General features: G+C 37.8%; 2 protein-coding genes across 2 annotated transcripts; one reads left to right on the plus strand and one right to left on the minus strand.

The window, feature by feature from the left end:
• Window positions 1-491: 491 nt before the first annotated feature.
• xrcc6 (X-ray repair complementing defective repair in Chinese hamster cells 6) lies at window positions 492-7,338 on the minus strand. Its single transcript, XM_082152237.1, has 12 exons — window positions 7,100-7,338; window positions 6,863-6,975; window positions 6,606-6,747; window positions 6,281-6,532; window positions 6,010-6,196; window positions 3,304-3,490; window positions 2,974-3,146; window positions 2,691-2,848; window positions 2,444-2,573; window positions 2,258-2,358; window positions 2,055-2,171; window positions 492-1,019 (listed from the first exon to the last, which is right to left on the minus strand). Exons 1-12 carry the CDS (start codon window positions 7,167-7,169, stop codon window positions 820-822), a joined length of 1,830 nt encoding a protein of 609 aa, XP_082008363.1. The 5' UTR covers window positions 7,170-7,338; the 3' UTR covers window positions 492-819.
• Window positions 7,339-7,997: 659 nt separating this feature from the next.
• desi1b (desumoylating isopeptidase 1b) lies at window positions 7,998-12,153 on the plus strand. The gene is made up of 6 exons (XM_082152241.1): window positions 7,998-8,458; window positions 8,649-8,670; window positions 8,871-8,940; window positions 9,481-9,590; window positions 10,733-10,855; window positions 10,948-12,153. Exons 1-6 carry the CDS (start codon window positions 8,371-8,373, stop codon window positions 11,036-11,038), a joined length of 504 nt encoding a protein of 167 aa, XP_082008367.1. The 5' UTR covers window positions 7,998-8,370; the 3' UTR covers window positions 11,039-12,153.
• Window positions 12,154-19,036: the final 6,883 nt, after the last annotated feature.

The following is a 19,036-nucleotide window of genomic DNA, read 5'->3' on the forward strand; positions in this document are numbered from 1 at the left end:
AATGAGTAGTCACCCTTCTGTTTGTTTTCATTTCGGGCTAATGAGAAAACAAATGACAAGGCCAGATGACTTCATTCCAGATGTTCTGGAAACCCACAAACTACTACGTGGTTTATTAATGGCATAATAAAATAAGTACCATATTTACATATATTTTGTATATTAATATATACTACACTGTATAGTGTGCCTAATCTGGAGATGGAATCTGTATTTTTCTCCACATTGATTTTGAAGGAAAATCTGTAGAATTTATTTTAAAATAAGTTTAACAGAGCTGAGAGAATTAAACAAACTAGTTGCTGAAATCATAATTAAATAAGCTGATATAATCAATAAACATACATTTGAGAGTCGATTTGTAAAACTGCATTAAGGACAGGAGCTCAATTTATCAGGCATCAATTCTGTATTCTACAGTACCAACCTCCTTAATATCAATGAACAATAATAATGCAAGTTTTCATACAAATTCAAAAGTTGAAGCAAAGTGTATTTTGAGGTGTTTAATAAAATTTCTTCATTTAGTGTAATGTATTAAATCATGCCAATACTGGCTTAATAAAGATTAAATAGAAAATAGCAGTGAAAAATGCTGTCAAAATTACAAAATTCAAGCTTTTATTGCATGTTATGACAACAGTCACAATGCTGAACGAAATTGTTACATGCCCTAGATAGGCAAGACTGAGTCAAATTGACAGTGACTAAAAATGTGCAGACATACAAATCTTTCTGTATTTATTTCATGAACAAGTATGTAATCAAGGTGTCACGTTTTTTCCCCCTAATTATGGGCAAAGCCTTAAGAACATTAGCTTATTTAGAGAGCTGCAAGGTCAGGGCATCTATAAGCTCCTGTTTCTTGGTTCCTGTTGTACGTATTCCAAACTGCTTGCATGCTTCTTTTAGCACAGCAACTGTCAGTTTGCCCAAGGTGCCCTTTGCCACATGGTTTTTCATCTCTTCCTCAGACATCTCAATTTTTGCCTTCTTTTCAGCACCACCACCAGATTCAGCTGTGCGAAAGGATGAGACAATTCAAGATTCTGTCAGTGTCATCCTTCAAAGTTTGTGAAAGTAGTGGCAACAGTAGTAAAACAAAAAATGTAGTACAAATATTTTGGATACTGCCAGTCTCAGGAAGTTAGTATACAGAAGTAATACACTCATTTCCAATGCATAATGAGCTATGCTGCTCTGTCTTTGCACCTACAGTATTTCATAGTGTTATTATTCATTAGGCATGTTATCAGAAGGACAAAAAAAGGAAAACTTATTTTCTCCCATTTATTATGACTATATAATAACAATAATAATTATAAATTTATTTAATATTTAAATTAAACCAATAAAGAAATATATTATTATTGCAATAATACTGTAAAATCAAAAACAAGTATTTCATATTTTTTTATAATCATTTATATTTTATTTTACAGACTATTTATATATTTTACTAATATTTATGGCTGTCTTGCTTCCTTTCCTTCCAAACGTTAAACTATGGAACTTTAAACTTAAACTTGTACATTTTATTGACAACAAATCATTTTTAATATGAATTTGGCAAGAGAGTTAGCACGTGTTGCAATTTAAAATGCATTTACTGAGTGACCAGAGATAAAGTTTGTGTGGAGTTTGCTGTGAAATGAGCTACTCTGAGGCACTGAAAACGCCAGCTCATGAGCTGCTCGCGCTTAAATGGACACAGTGCCGCGCTTCAGTGGCCAGTTATTGGCCAGCTGGGGAGAATCACCATTTAATTTACTCGCGAGCGACCGATTTGTTAATTGTTGACCCTGGCTGAGACTACAAATATGTTCTGAATCCGCACACAGCTGCTCAATGGCACTGCTAGCTTGTGCAGTGCTGTCGGTGCAACTATATATGCAAGAAATAAATGTATTTGAAAACAGCATTTTTTCAATGGGATTTACGCAATTCACATGGGTCATACTTTTTAGGTTGAAAAATACATTAAAATGTTTTTATTAAATAAATACATCCCACAATCATGCTTTAAATAAACATAAAACCATCTGAAATCTCACCAGGTTTGCGTTTAGCTGCAGGCTTTCCCTCTGGGTTATAATCAGAAGGATAGACTAAATCTTTAAACTCTTGAACCAGCGGGCCAAGACGATCATCTATCATTTTTACCTTGGGCACTGAGGGAGCATAAACAGTATGAGAACATATTAGGATAAAAAAGATAAAAGTGATCCATTTAAAACAATCAAAACACAAGAAATACTTGTCAAATCCTCAATGGGCTCAGGTGCAAGCATATCAAGAGCCAAAGCCTCCAGATTCCTGTAGTGCTGTTGCAGCACTGGGTTTTCAAATGCATCACTCCTGTAAATACAGAAGACTTGCAGTAGAAATCAACTAAAAATCCATGATTGAAAAATGCACTTACGACTGGTAGAAAACCACACACCTGTATTTAAAGCGGAGCTTATGCACAATCTCTTTCATCTTATCCACCTGCTCATCAGAGGCTGTGGGACCCTCGTGAACATCCAAAGTGCGTATGTCATCAGCAAAGGGAAGTAATATCACGTGGAAGCCTAAAATATAGGATCCCAAAATTTGATATTACTATTTGATATCAATTAGCCTACAGTTGAATGTAACAGTTCAGTGTAATGAACATATCTGACAAGTCTTGACTGCAGTTACAGTACCTGGAGGTGTTGCCTGGGTTTGACTCTGATCCATTTCTTCTCTCTGGGGAACTAGTGCTACAAACCGAGGTGGCGTGTTACGACGAGGGATGTATCTGCACAATGCAAATACATTTTTTTCACTGCACTTCAAAAGCAGAGCGGTAAACATACAGGAGCTTCCTATAATAAACAAAAGAAAAATAAGGAACGGCACATCAACTTTCCAAATTATGAAAATAAACTGTTAAGAAAATATATGGGTTGAACTGAAAGAGATGCTTAGGCATCAACAAATGAAGACCTGCCTGATATCTGCTCTTCCTCAGGGTAAATGAAGAGTGCGGGTCGTAAATGATGGTGCAGTTTGAGGCGGTCCATGGGCTTAAACCCCATCAGTACCAAACCTGGATCATCAAACTTCTTAATCTCATCCACCTCATCCTTTTCCATCACAATCTGTTTCTTCCCATAAACCTGCATAGTTAAGTAGTAAATTAATATAGTATGATTAGAAAATATAGTAACTTTTAAGTAAAGGGTCACTTACAGCAAATAAAACCTAAATTATAGTGTAGATTTGTACTATGGTGCTAGTACTGATTTTAATTCAAAGTGACATCTAGTGCTGTACCTGTGCCCTCTTCATATCATTTGGCAAAAGTATGCCCCCATTATGGGTGTGAAAGTAGCGGGTCTTAGTGCGCACAGGTTCGTTGTTATCTCTGTAAAGTCTGACGGCAGGAGGTTTGGTGGCAGTCCTGGCCAACACATATACACCGACTGCCAGATTGACACCTTCTCCGAGCGAGAATGTTAACCTTGAAAACAAATAGGTGTAAATCAAAGACATGCACTCTGGAGTCATTTTGTCCAAGAAATAATGTTGCATTTTTTTCCCCACCATGAGATCAATGTTTTTTCTGGAATAATACAGTGTTTATGATAAATGATTTACCAGTCAATTATTTTTAATCATTTAATCATCACATCAATTAGCAAATGACAACGATTCCAATGATCCAATCAATTCTCGATGTAAAAAATCAAATCCCACCAAACATTTTTTTCTTGTTTGATTTTTGCCTTTTTATTTAGATATATGTCACAGTAGAGAACAATTTGCAATTCGAATTGACATGCCCGAAGCAAACTGCATTAAAATCCTTTCACAAACACTAACACTACAGAAAAATATGAGCTGCTATACACATTTTTCCCCTGCATTGGCATGCAAAAGCTCCAGCATCCCCACGACTAGGGGTGGGCGATATACCTGTAATACCTGTAAGAAATTTGTCAACCGGTAGAGATTTTGGACTATCACCTCTATCGTGGTATTTACGTTCACGTGACGTTACTGTACTACACAGTCACGAAAGCTTATTGTTTGAAATTTGAAGTTTGAAACATTATTAATGCTAATCAAAAAAAAGAAGAGAGAAAATCTCTCACTGCTCTTGACTGAATCATTTTTGTAACTTTAATAAGAATAAAAGTATATTTAATTTTCACAGTAAAGACTACCTATGTATTTTTTTTTTTATTCATGTAATTATACATCTTATGTAGTATTATTTCTTGTGCTTGAAGTTTTTCAGGTAGGTCTATTTCATTCGTGTCTTTGTTCTATTGTAGTTTTTTGGTTTTTTTTCTCTTTCTTTGTTTACTTGTCTTCAGTAAGCTTGAGAGTTTTTTTAGGCTAGTATTAGTTTTTTAATGATATTGAAAATGATGATAATAATTATGAAATTTTAATGGCATGATGGGTTTCTGCAGGGTTTGGTCAGTCAAATTTAAGACTTTTTAAGACCTTTTTATGACCATTATGATTGAAATTTATGACCTACACGAATTACGAAAAATCATTAAAATTCCTTTCAAAAGTTTTTTTTTTTAATTGACTTTCCTTGAAAGTAACAAGATGTATTATTTAAATGCCTAAAGACAGCTCCAACACCTTCTTACCCAGTGTGCAATATGCTTGATACTGATTATTTGCAACAGGCTTGAGCCAACTACTAAACACACCATCTTTGAGCCATGGCTCGTTAAATGTACACTTTCCCATTGTGATAGACCGGGAGATTTCAGTTAGGGCTGTGCAATATGGCCAAAAACAATTATCACGATAATTGTTTTATATTAGTCAATATCGATAATTATCACGATAAATGTCAAATCTTTATTTCTTTCAAGTTTAAAGGCAGACTGTTGCTTCTAAGTGAAAGTTGTAGAAACCAGAGCTTTAATTGTGGTTTTAAACTAACTTTACTCTTTATTGTCAGAAAATATAATGACAAACACTTGCTAAAACAGGTGAACATTTCACAAATCTGAGGTAGGACATTCAAACATTTGTCATTTGTCCTTAACAAAATAAATATTTTTATTGGGAAAATAATTACTTAGTTTCTGCATGTGCTAATAGGGGCCAAGTCTTGAAACAGGTTTGTGTTGCCTAACTTTGATGGCACGTATCTTCAGGAAATGTATGAAAAACAGTAGCCTAAATACATTATTAAATACTGTAAATATTCCATTAGTCCTTTAATACATTATCAGCACTAATAATATAATAAAATTCAATATGTATATCCCACATGGTGCAGTTAATATTACTAGGCTAACGTTACAGTAAATCCATGATAAATGATGGGAGATTGTAGACGGAAAAGCCTTCAGACTGTATCGTTGTGCAGAGTTTCTCCTGTTGGTCAGCGCTGTTTCATCTGCCTTTAAACTGGTTTAAATCACTGAGACAGTGTGTTCTTCGCTGAATTCAAGCACTTCTCACTGGATCTTGTGACCGAGACCGATCAGAGTAAACGCATCAGTTCTATTGAGCTCGCGCTGTGCTGCCGTTTGGACTTGGAGCCGAGCGGGTAAATGGTTCGTGTGGCGCGCGTTTCAAATGAGCGTTCCGCTTTTGGCGCATTTAACCTGTGCATTTAACATTATGCCGCCAGCGCATTTTCAGGGGGAAAAAGCAATGGTAGAACCAACGAATGAACGAGCATATCAATTTAAGATGTGGCTAAATGAAATTTATGACCTTGTATGGAAAATCCGGACGTTTTTATGACTTTTTATGGCCTAAAATTCTGATTATTAAATTTAAGACGTTTTATGACTTTTTATGACTCCGCGGAAACCCTGGGCATCAAAATTGTTGATATCATAAAAATCTTATTTAAAGCAAAAATAACTATGTTGTGTGATCTATATTGTTTTCGTGAAATAAAATTACTAGATTTTGGTCATATCGCCCACCCCTACCTGCGACCCTTCATAAAACAAGTAGTTTGGAGAATGGATGGACATGGTGCAGTGCATTTACCTGCTTTGAGCTCTTTTCTTCAACTCTTTAGCTCTGACCCTCTTCTGCAAGTCCTCGAGTTTCCTGGAGGGCTCCGTCTGGACGCCAAGCTCGCTTTCATCCTCTGGAGGGCTTACAATATCACAGAAGAACAGGGAAACATCGAACCCTCCAGGCTTTGTGAGGTGCATCAAGTCTATGACCACACCTGAGGAACAAACAGAACATAGGCTATACAATGTCCATCATTTGCCACTGAAACCGTGTAATTTTACCCCTCTATTCGGCCTACCTGTCTCTTTAAGATCAGCAGCTTTTGTACGAGCCTGTCTGTCTTTAGCACCGTCTCCTCCGTGAGGGTCATCTCTGCAAGTGAAGATCATGAGGCGCTTGTGCGACAGGCGTAACTTGATGTCACTGTAAAGGTTGGAGCAGCACCATAGAGCCTCTCCGAGGGAAGTTTCCCCACTGCCTAAGATCTTTCCAGCCATCTGAGCTCCTTTCTCACCCAGCAGTTTATCAATATCTTGTACACGCTGAGCTCCTGAGAAGGGAATCGTGAGATAGAATCACCATCATATACACAATCTGAAAAGCAAAAAGAGTGAGTAACCCACCAGGAGAATCCAAGTCGTGGTAAACGTAGACATGCTTGAAGGAGTTTCTGGGGTTCTTGCTCTGCTCAGTCCCATAGAACACCAAAGCGACCAGATCTTTGTCACTGCTTATGATCTTACTAGTGTACACACTGCGCACACACTAGATACAAGGGAGAATAACGTCTTTTAGAAATGCACAGAAGTTAAACACAGGCAAATGTAAAGCAAATAAAAGATAATAATGAAAAAACAAAGCTTGTTACAGTTAGACTCACCTGCATAGTCATGTCAAAATTTGATGGCTCTCCATCCTCACCCTTAATGAACATCTCTTTGGACGCATCGATCAAAAACACCAGGCTGTCACGGCCACTGACTTTGTAATCGCCTATTAATCAAAAAGTTATAAAGGAGTTATGTGTAATCACATCTTAATTTCATACATGCAAGTTTAATGGAGGACAAAACGAGCAACTTATATAGATTCAATAAATGCAGTTAGCTTTGCTAACCTCCAGAATCTTCTTCGTCCTGCTCAACATCATCGTCTTCGTTTTGATAGTACTCTTTCCAATCCGCCATTACTCTTTGCTTTATCTAAGAACCGCGTCAGGGTTGCTTTCAAATACAATTGGGGAAAAAACTAAGCAGTTTTTCTTAAACTTGAATCAGGCACTTTTATCTTTTGAGCAAGAGAACTTTGTATCCATTTGCGCCCGCGCCTGCATCCAGTGCGCCACAATTTGAGTGACAGGTCCACTAGCGTATCAGAGACGACTATTGAATAGCAAGAACCAATGACAAGACAAGAGCGAAGTGACTGGTTAATCCAAGCAGGAGGAAGTAAACAAACGTCTCTGAGAACAGCTTTAGCAGCTTTAGCAGTAAAATACTGTTTACAGTGTTTATATACGTGTTTACTATTTGTAATGGTACTCTGAAGCAAGGATCTTAAAAAAAAATTTATTTAAAAAAAAAGGAAGTGATACATTTTTTGGCCGTGAACGAATCGTTCTTTTCACCCGGATCTTTTCTATGAATGTATTGAGTCGGATCTAAAAAAAATGGTCTGAACCTATGGGTCTGAACAATTTGTTCATGAATCAGACTTCACTTTCGAACTTGTCCGACTTGTATAACTTAGCTGCAACCTCTATGGCTGCAACAAACGGAACTGGAGCTGATTTATAATAACGAAAATTGGCAATAAACAGCAATATGTGCCATATTATGGTTTTACTGAAACGTTTAAGAGCATGCTAATATCACGACGAGATGTCACTTCATGATGTAGAAAATCGCTTTATCGGCATTTTGAACCGGTTTAATGAAAACAATTGTTCAAACGAACCGATTCGCAAAACGTTAGTTGATTCAGTGGTGAGCTTGAGCAGTCGTGTGTGTTTTAGTTAGCCATCTAGCGTTTTGGAGGTTAGTACAGATGTTTGGTAAGTTAATGTATCTCTGCTGCCATTGGTCGGGTCCCCAATGAATAAGCACATTTGTCATAACCGGTATTAAAATATCTTGAGTCACTCTGTGACAGAGCTGCCTTTGAATGCTGCCTGCGTCGGACCTGTTCAATATTTTCTTGAAATAATTTAAACTCAACACGAATGCGTTCCTTGTATGAATGTTTAATGCGATGATGGAAATTTGAGCCTGAAAAACAGTGAAGTCTTGTTTTTCGAGTTCAGTCAGAGTGAGAAAAACTAAGTTTCAGTTTGTTAGCAGTAGCATTGGGTTTTTGTTTGTAAACACACGCTTGTCTAAAGTCGTCGCGATGGCTGATGGAAGTTCTTTCAACGTAAATTTGTACATTTATGACCTGTCAAAAGGACTGGCCCGTCAGCTGAGTCCCATGATGTTAGGTGAGTTCTTCAGATGGCCGGAGGATGTTGGTGATGCTTCTAGAATAGAGCTTCATGTTTTTGTGTTGAGAGATTGTTTTTATTTATGACAAATATTTTGCATATATTTTATACATGGTAAAGCAAATATACCTTATTTAAAATATGTAAATAAATACTGACAACAATTCTTCTATATCAAAACTGACAGGAAAGCAAGTTGAAGGAATATGGTGAGTATTTTAAACTTTTTTTAGTTTTTTTTTTGCAGACCTTGCTACTTATTATCAGGCAGCAGATTTAGATATGCATTGGGGTCCAAAGGTCTGAGACCACTTGTGAAAATGCTTAGGTTTTGATTTTTTTCTTCTAATTTTATAAATAAATAAACAGTCTTTATTTGAATGTATTGTTCTTTGGTAACTTAATGAAGGCACACATCAATAGTGGCTTATGGGGAAGAGTTTTTCTATGGAGGAGGGGGCATCACAAGCTGCTATCCGGTAAGAAATGATCTTTGGATCTGTATGCATTAGACTACAGTTTATTTCTCAAAGTCGCCATGAAATCAAAATGGACAATTTTATGGAATATAATAAATGATTTGTCTGTGGTCATTATTATAATAATTTTTTTATTCATGTGCCCTCATAATCTTTTATCAAAACCCCCCCCCCCCCCCCCCTCTTGCAAGTTGCAACGTCATCTCTTCATTTTCTCTGATGACATGTTTTTGCCAGCTTGAGGGCGGGACAACCTGTCACTCACATGAGATCACAGCAGTTAGTAATATCAAACTGCAATGATCCAACGATCTAATCAATTTCTAATGGACAAAATGAAGTCCTGCCTTTATTTCTTGTTTGAGAAATCTTGTCTGACTTCACTCAAAAGGGAAGAAAAGACTAACACAAATTCAGTTTCATGTCAACTTTAAGAAATCTGCAAGTTGAAGGCTACGTTATATATTTGAAGAAATTAAAAACATAATAGGGTTTAATGTTTGTAACCCATCATAATCAAGAAATACTCTCATGTTTCAGGGTGGTACTGTTCTAGGAGTGCCCGATTCCACAGTGAACCTTGGAGACACAGAAGTTCCCCGGGACCTCTTTCTGGAATATCTGTCTTCTCTCAGGGAGTCTACTTACAGGTCAGTAGCCTATATTTTTGCATTTAACAGGAAACTGGGTGGGTGGAACAATATATCGTGTCTCAATATATCCAATACAAAACTGAAAAAATATGTGTCGTGGATAGTTCACCCCAAAAAAATTTACTGAGAGAAAAAATTCAAGTTTTCAGAGTTTGTGTCAGTAGTACTACATTAAACTACTATATATAATGTTGAATATAATGTATAATAATGCAATGGGGGAATATTTGTAGGTCCTAATAATGCCAAATGTCTTATGTTACCAGTAAAAAGTGGCCTACATTATTTTAAATTTATTACATGGCTTGGTTGAATTCTAATGTAGAATGCGGTCTGTTATTTCTTGATAACAGACCGCTGCTAAGTATAACACACCGTTGCCATGAAAAACAGAGCGTTGCTATGGACGCAGGATTCTAACCATAGAGACGGAAAGGACTATTTTCTTTTTAAATCAATATTTTGTGTCAAATTATTGATTTATTTGGTAGGTAGCCATGTAATAAGCGGGATAATGTAGAGCGAGGCGGTTGTTATAGCGAATACAACCCCTTCAGGCCGATTCAAGACCCCTCCGCTTCGCATCTGGGTCCTGATCAGCCCGTCAGGGTTGTATTCGCTATAACAACCGGCTAGCTCTACATTATCCCTTACATATCTAGTCAGTGACAGAGTGCAAGCATATTCATCTAAATAATTCTGTATTTTCAGCTTCAGAATCATGAATATTTTTTATTCTAGTGTTACTATTGTCCTGTGCATTGGGTTACCAGCACCAAGTCCAAGCCTATTCATTTAAACCCACAATGTAATATCAAATTTAGCATTTTAGTCAACAGTACATTTTTGTTAACCTTTTATCATATGTCTTGGAGTATCGCAATAATATCGTATCGTGAAATGTATCGAATTGTGACATGAGGGTATCATTACACCCCTACAGGAAACTGCAAGTATTGTTGAAATTTTTTTTTTTTTTATCAGAATATTTTTCTAGTTTAATACTGAGAGGAAATATGGCAGACGTGTTTGAGAAAACACTTTTTTTTTTTGCTACTCTGTTTGCAGTTTGCACTAGTGGTACAGAAATGACACCCTTTACACACCCAAATCTGTACTTCCTCCTTTTCTTTCCACAGCCCTGAAAAATACCACCTTTTTGAACACAACTGCAACACCTTCAGTTCTGAGGTTGCACAGTTTTTAACAGGATCAAAGATTCCCTCATACATCACTGACCTCCCATCTGAGGTGCTCGCTACGTAAGTTTGCCCTTACAACTTTGCAATCAAATATGTCATTGACACTAGTATTAGTAATAACTGGATTGAATTACATGATTTCTTCTCCATAGACCTTTTGGACAAGCGCTCCGTCCTTTTCTAGATTCCGTCACTATCACTCCATTGGGGAACAATGGCATGAATGGATATGGCCAGAGGTAGATTTGGCTTCATCTAAGAATGTATTATTACAACAGTCATAAAGAGTCACATAGTGCCTTTCCAGATAAGAGAATCGTGTAAACAAAAATAGCTCTTATATAACAGCAGGTCTTCCAGTTTTTCTGCTCAGTGCCTTTTCATGAAGTGACAACTTTTCAGTCTATTGAACTTTTTAATGTTTCCTTCAGTGATCTGTGATGCATACAGTTGCACCTATTAGTCTGTATAGTTGACTTTTCAGTACAGCATTTACAGCTCCGCTGGCAACAAAACCAAACCGAAAAATATATTTTACTATAATATATAAATAGATTTAATGTGCCAAAGCAAATTCTAGCAGGATTCCCCTCATCGGTCTGCAGGTGTCTCTGTCCTACCTCAACACGATCTGCAACTTCAGATGCTTTGAGAGCAATAAAGGATGAGAATAAGGTCACTGATTTTTTTAAAATATGCTATTTTGATTGATGTTGAATGTATAGACAATTAATTCTCCTTTACTGTTAATAGAGGTCATAATGTGCAGTACTCATTTCCAGTCAGTCCCTCCATACATGGAGTTTTATCAGTCACTTCCTTTGTACTTTGCTGATTATTGATACTTTGTTTTGTAACTTATCTAAACCTTACCTTTATTCTGAACAGTTAACCTTTATATCAATCCTAGAATGCCTTGAATATATACACTCAAGATGGTTTATGGTGATCAGTGTTATAGGAAGCACAATAAGTGTCACAAATCTAATGAATGTTTTTAAAATGTGCTGGTTTGACCAGCAATGGACCCAATGGGGAAGTTGTTGTATTTCTCAAGTCTTTTGACTTTTGGTTGTAAATGGTCAAACTCTCTAAAGTCCATAGAATCAGTGTAATCATAGACACATTACAGTGCCATTAAGCAATTTAATAAAAAAAATAACACAATTTTAGATTAATTTCTAACTTGATATTTTATATATGATAAACATTCATTATTCATAGTAAAACTTTCTGCAGTATGATTTATTTCATTTAGTTCAGGTTGTGCTGTCTGACGTATCTGTGCTACTGTTGTTCTGTAAATACTATTTAGAGCTCTTTATTCCTTTCTGCCTCAAATAAACCTCATTTATGTATTTATGAGTTTAATATCATTGTGTCCCTGTTTGAAAAACATAAAGACAATATGAAAGTATAAAGAAGTGGTGGTTCTGTTTTTAATTGTCAGTTTGCATGACTTTAGTATTGTATATTCTGATAAATGCTACTGTAATGAATAGTCCACTGGGGGCGAGTTGAAGTGAAACCATGCACAGTTTATTGAATCCAAAAGTGAACAGATACAAGATATGAACATGAACAACAGTGGTTTACAGGGAACAAAGCTAGATGAGACATTATGAACATGAGGGCTATTTATACATAAGGACTAATTAGAAACAAGAAACACCTGTGAATAATCAAACAATGAACCAATAGCAAACAGAGCAGAGAATCACATGACAGGATCACATGAGGACAAACCAGGAAACATGACCATGACTAAACTTCAAAATAAAAGACCTGAAAACAAGAACATGAACAAAACCCACAATTAAACATGACAGTTATTGACCTCCAATATATGCATTTTGTAAGTGTTCAGGTGTAAATGTTACTATGGTCATTTAAAAATATCCTGTATGATTGTTTTGAATTTTAAATCTATTTGGCTAGCTTTAAGCAACAATGTTTCAGATAAATGTCTAAGATAAATGAATGATTCCAGAGCCAACACACTATGATTTCTATAAAAGTTTTCCATAGTTACAATTCGCTAAAAAAACTTTACACGCAGAAACATATACTGTACAAGTTCAACAGTCTCTACTATTAATGTTGCATTTGAATTGCATCATCTTGTTCACATCCTCTATCATCATCTTAAAGGTTCTTTATACATAGTGAAAATATGCTGATGACAGGTTAACTAGGCAGTCTTTAAAAATACAGAAAGAGAGCTTTGTACTCTATATCCATTTATTTGCCTAACGTTTTCCAGTTTTTTCGGTCTGAATTTGAGTCTTGTAAATCCAACAAATCAGATACAGACTCTCATTTCTATATCATGGATGGTTGGCACTCACATGGCAGTTTTCTTCTGGTAGCAGTCCGCTCACACAATCCCTGACATTTATATGATTTCATGGGCCATGCCACTAATTACCCACTACGGCTTTTCAGGATGTGATCCTCTCATCCAATATTACTGTCACAAGCTGATAAAAAGATTTTACATCTAATCATGTGGGTAATGTACTTTCAGTCCCATTAAAATAAGAGGGCAGAAGGGCAAGGGAGAGCGTGAGACTGACTCCATTGCTCATGAGATGAGCAGAGACATTTGAGAACGTGTGTTTATAGTATACAAAAATACATTTATAAAACATAATCTTTAAAATGTACTGTAGGTGGTATTAAACATAATCTGACTGATGTCTTCGTCTGCAGCTTGGGCTGTGGTTTACATTAAAAAACTGATCCGTTGTACACGAAAGCGTTATTAATATAGTTGCATGTATGTGTGAGTTAGGTAAAGCTGAACGACAGATTGTTTTTAGTGCATTATACAGACATGGGTTCACAATCACCAACGAAAGAAAGAAAGAAAGAAAGAAAGAAAGAAAGAAAGAAAGAAAGAAAGAAAGAAAGAAAGAAAGAAAGAAAGAAAGAAAGAAAGAAAGCAGATTCTTCTCAGATCTTCTAAGCGTGAAGGTAAATGATCCTTTATCAATGTATACATGTAACATGCTAATGGCCATTTAATGAGAAATAAAACAAAATGATACACACAGTTAATTTGGTCATAGTCACATTGTCTAAAATGACTTTCAAAAAAATTATGTTTCCAATATTTAAATGGAACTAGATGTACCGCATCGCGGTACAAAATATGACCGCCGCTCAGGCCTGCACTGGCTTTCCACAAAAATAAATGACGTGGAGTAATTTGGCTGTATTGCGTGTTTATGTATATACCTAAAAAAAGTAATAGTATGTGCATGTCTGTCTGTGTGTGTGTGTGTGTGTGTATGTGTGTGTATTTGTGTATGTGTGTGTCTGTGTGTGTGTGTGTGTGTGTGTGTGTGTGTGTCTGTGCGTGTATGTATGTGTGCGTACATGTGTGCGCGTGTGTGTTTGTGTGTGTGTGTGTCTGTGCATGTGGATTTGTATGTGTGTGTATGGGTGTGTGTCTGTGCGTGTGGATGTCAGTGTGTGTGCATGCTTGCGTTTGTTTGTATTCCTGCATGTGTGTGTGTGACAGTATCATCCTAAACCAGCAACCCTTCGCTCAACAGCACCATCTACAGGCCGATGAGTGTACAGTCACTAAATGTGCACATAAATGAATTTATTTTATACCCCCCCATGGATGAAATTCTACAAAACTTAGCAGAGGATACCCCCAGAGGTTGTCAAGTTAATCATACACATGAAATATGGTGCAGTTCTGAACATCTCCACTGAAGATAGGGGCGATTAAAGCAGAATAATATTGCATTTTCATTTTTTATGGGAGGGGCGCAAATCACAAATGAGTGATTATGGGCTAGGTTGATGTGCCATAAAAATTTCTTCATCCTCGGTGCCACGGTTCAGGTAGTTATTTAGGAAAAACTGCATTTTTTTGGGTTTGGGGGGGCCCAGCGTGGGGGGGGGTGGCCCCCGGGGACCAAACGAAATTTTTCCGTAGAAGTCTAGTGGGGCTACATGCCCACCAAATTTCATGTTCCCCGGTGTTTCGGTGTCCCTGGTATCGTTGACGAAAAATTTACGGGGGCCCCAGCGCAGGGGGGGGAAGTGGCCCCCGGGGACCAAACGAAATTTTTCCATAAAAGTCTAGTAGACCAACATACCATAAAAATTTCTTCATCCTCGGTGCCACGGTTCAGGTAGTTATTTAGGAAAAACTGCATTTTTGGGGGTTTGGGGGGGCCCAGCGCGGGGGGGGAGTGGCCCCCGGGGACCAAACAAAATTTTTCCGTAGAAGTGTAGTGGGGCTACATGCCCACCAAATTTCATGTTCCCCGGTGCTTCGGTGTCCCTGGTATCGTTGACGAAAAATTTACGGGGGCCCCAGCGCGGGGAGGGGGCAGTGGCCCCCGGGGACCAAACAAAATTTTTCCGTAAAAGTCTAGTAGACGAACATACCATAAAAATTTCTTCATCCTCGGTGCCACGGTTCAGGTAGTTATTTAGGAAAAACTGCATTTTTTTGGGTTTGGGGGGGCCCAGCGCGGGGGGGGAGTGGCCCCCGGGGACCAAACGAAATTTTTCCGTAGAAGTCTAGTGGGGCTACATGCCCACCAAATTTCATGTTCCCCGGTGCTTCGGTGTCCCTGGTATCGTTGACGAAAAATTTACGGGGGCCCCAGCGCGGGGGGGGAAGTGGCCCCGGGGACCAAACGAAATTTTTCCGTAAAAGTCTAGTAGACCAACATACCATAAAAATGTCTTCATCCTCGGTGCCACGGTTCAGGTAGTTATTTAGGAAAAACTGCATTTTTTGGGGTTTGGGGGGGCCCAGCGCGGGGGGGGGAGTGGCCCCCGGGGACCAAACAAAATTTTTCCTTAGAAGTCTAGTGGGGCTACATGCCCACCAAATTTCATGTTCCCTGGTGTTTCGGTGTCCCTGGTATGGTTGACGAAAAATTTAAGGGGGCCCCAGCGCGGGGGGGGGAAGTGGCCCCCGGGGACCAAATGAAATTTTTCCGTAAAAGTCTAGTAGACCAACATACGATAAAAATTTCTTCATCCTCGGTGCCACGGTTCAGGTAGTTATTACCCTGGCTTCCCCCGGGGACCAAACGAAATTTTTCCTTAGAAGTCTAGTGGGGCTACATGCCCACCAAATTTCATGTTCCCCGGTGTTTCGGTGTCCCTGGTATCGTTGACGAAAAATTTACGGGGGCCCCAGCGCGGGGAGGGGGCAGTGGCCCCCGGGGACCAAACAAAATTTTTCCGTAAAAGTCTAGTAGACGAACATACCATAAAAATGTCTTCATCCTCGGTGCCACGGTTCAGGTAGTTATTTAGGAAAAACTGCATTTTTTTGGGTTTGGGGGGGCCCAGCGCGGGGGGGGGAGTGGCCCCCGGGGACCAAACGAAATTTTTCCGTAGAAGTCTAGTGGGGCTACATGCCCACCAAATTTCATGTTCCCCGGTGCTTCGGTGTCCCTGGTATCGTTGACGAAAAATTTACGGGGGCCCCAGCGCGGGGGGGGAAGTGGCCCCCAGGGACCAAACGAAATTTTTCCTTAGAAGTCTAGTGGGGCTACATGCCCACCAAATTTCATGTTCCCCGGTGCTTCGGTGTCCCTGGTATCGTTGACGAAAAATTCAGTAAGGTGACGAAAAAAAAAAAAAAAAAAAACTTTGACAATCCCTAAATGACCGGCTAGCTACGCTAGCGGCGGTCATAATAATTACAAAAAAGGTTTGTGTGTGTCTGTGTTTACAATTTGTAGATTGTACACAAAAAATTCTTCGTATTTTGTTATTTTTGGCTATTTCCTATTCATTTCCTATGGCGGTCATTTCTGACCTTTTTGAAACAAGTCCATGATTTTTTTCTGTGGTCACATATAGCGATTGCTGCAAAAGCTTCGTACCATTCCAATGAAGTAGCGGTTTTTAAAAATGCAAAAATCTCTATATATATATATTTCCGGTCTTAAATGACCGAACAACACCAGAAGATTAAGGAGTGATTAAAAGAGATATCCAAAATGTGTAATACAAAACAGTTGTCTTACAATGTTCTGTGATAAATCAGCTGGGGATAGTATGACGATATCTAGTTAAAAGTTGTACCTTATTGTGAAATGGAATTAGTTCATCTTAGTTCAAATAAACATGCAAACTGATTGTATACAAAAACTGATGTATTTCAAAAGTAAAGTGAAATAGGAAGGAATGGTTTGTTGTACGGACAAATGTTTAGTTAGTTGAGAGTACTTGATAATTTACTTTAGATTTACTCTTGACTTAGTATAGCTACAGTATAGAATTAGAATAGAATTACTGACTCCCAGAGTGCATTGCGGCATGAATACATTTACATTTAGTCATTTAGCAGACGCTTTTATCCAAAGCGACTTACAAATTAGATTGTATTAAATTGCAGAATAAATTAAGCAATTGCTTTGTTTGACCATTTTTGGGTTTATTTGCCAATTTTATTTGCTTTCTTGTGTCAGAAGTAGCACAACAAAGACAGCAAATAAAATGGTTATTGTTACAATTAGTAAATAATAAATTAAATGTAATTGTTACCATTGCTGTGTTTTGCATGAATACTGATGTCTGTTCGTGACTAGCATGGTCAATTGTTGATATTTCACTATGTGTTTTGATATAAGTGTTAGCAATACAATTTCAATAGATCCTAATTTTACATGAAAAGTAGACTAGCCAATAATATAGTTGGAATTTAGGCCACCTTTTAATAGCAACCTATTTATTACTTCTTTTTTTTAAAACCGCAAATAACTTATTTCTTGTTGCATCACTGCATAAAAAGGAAGGGAATTATAATAATATAAATGATGAAGTTCCAAGTTACAACCAAAAGGAACAATTATCACCATAATGATGAGTTCAAACAAAACCAGTTTAGAAAATCAATATCAAATATGAAGTCAATTTATCTGATGTTCTTTCCAAATTTTCAGAAGTAATTACCAACTTTCAAGATGTCTTTGTAAAATGAGTGAATGCAACTGGAGAAAGATATTGCAGAAGTGGAGGAAATGAAAAATCCCAATAAGAATTGCCCCACCTCCAAAACTTTTTTTTGCATTACAAAATGGCACTCAAATAAATGTAATAAATTAACTCAATTAATCTTAACTTGGGTTTTCTGAGCAATAAAGGAATATATAAAGGCGAATTGTACCTTACAATTGAGTTAACTAAAACGTAGTGTATTGTCTTGCCTTTAAATCTCAATGAGTTGTAGAATAGTCTTTTTTTATTATGCCATGGCTCATAAGCTGTTTTACCCATTTCATTTAAGACTGTTAATAATGGTTATCAATAAAAAATTTAAATGAAGCAGGAATACAAGGCCTTTTAAATGGCTAATAAGAGTCTTCAAATATTCAAATAGAGATTAAAGGTGCAATAGGTGATTCAGAAATTTGTTTTGTTATGCTGGATGAAAGTCTCCTTATATCCTGATAGCAATCACTACGTTAAGCGGTCTAAATGTATTTTTATAAATATATTGTCTGGTGAAGGCGTAGGACCATTAAATGTTCTATCAATCATTGCATTCGGTCCGAATGAAATGATAACATGCATGTGTTCCCTGTCAGTCAACGTGTGTTTGCATATCACTGCGCAGCCTGTTCACGCAGACATCATACGTCATCAGTACATTCACATACGCTGTGCAGACAGAGTGAGAATGGCAGGCAAACAGTTGTATTATACGTTTGTTATTGTAATACTGTTACTCACTGTAGCCTACTGTAAAGTTTTCTCACCGGTGAATGACATATGATGTAATTCCAATAACGGCATGGATTTGCAGGGAGGGTGGGATCGTTTGCTTTCAATGCTAGCAGGCTAAAGTTAGCATTTCCCAGATCACCTATTGCACCTTTAAATGTGGTCAGAGTAGGAAAGTTTTTACTCTGCTGAAATAGTTGACCAAGGAATTCTTGGTGTTTAACCCAGACAGCAACATAGTGTCGGCCCAAATCCGGGCCATATCTAGTACATGTGGATTCCATGCGTATCAGATCCAGATCCAGCTGGATGGGCCAGGTGGGAACTCTGGATTCCCATTTTAAAGTCGTCATGAAATAAAAATTTACCCTTGCGGCGAGCAGGTCGAGGCCGAGGGCTGTGAGAGAGCAGTGCGAGGCCGGTGGCGGGATTGAGGATGATCTGCATGACGCACCGGTCTCGTATCTCTCACGGAGGAGCGGAAGCATAAAAGGAGGAGCGATGACCGTGAAGGACGAGAGAGGA

Source organism: Leuciscus leuciscus (assembly GCF_965113295.1).
Source record: "Leuciscus leuciscus genome assembly, chromosome: 21".
In the NCBI taxonomy this organism is placed as follows: domain Eukaryota; kingdom Metazoa; phylum Chordata; class Actinopteri; order Cypriniformes; family Leuciscidae; genus Leuciscus; species Leuciscus leuciscus.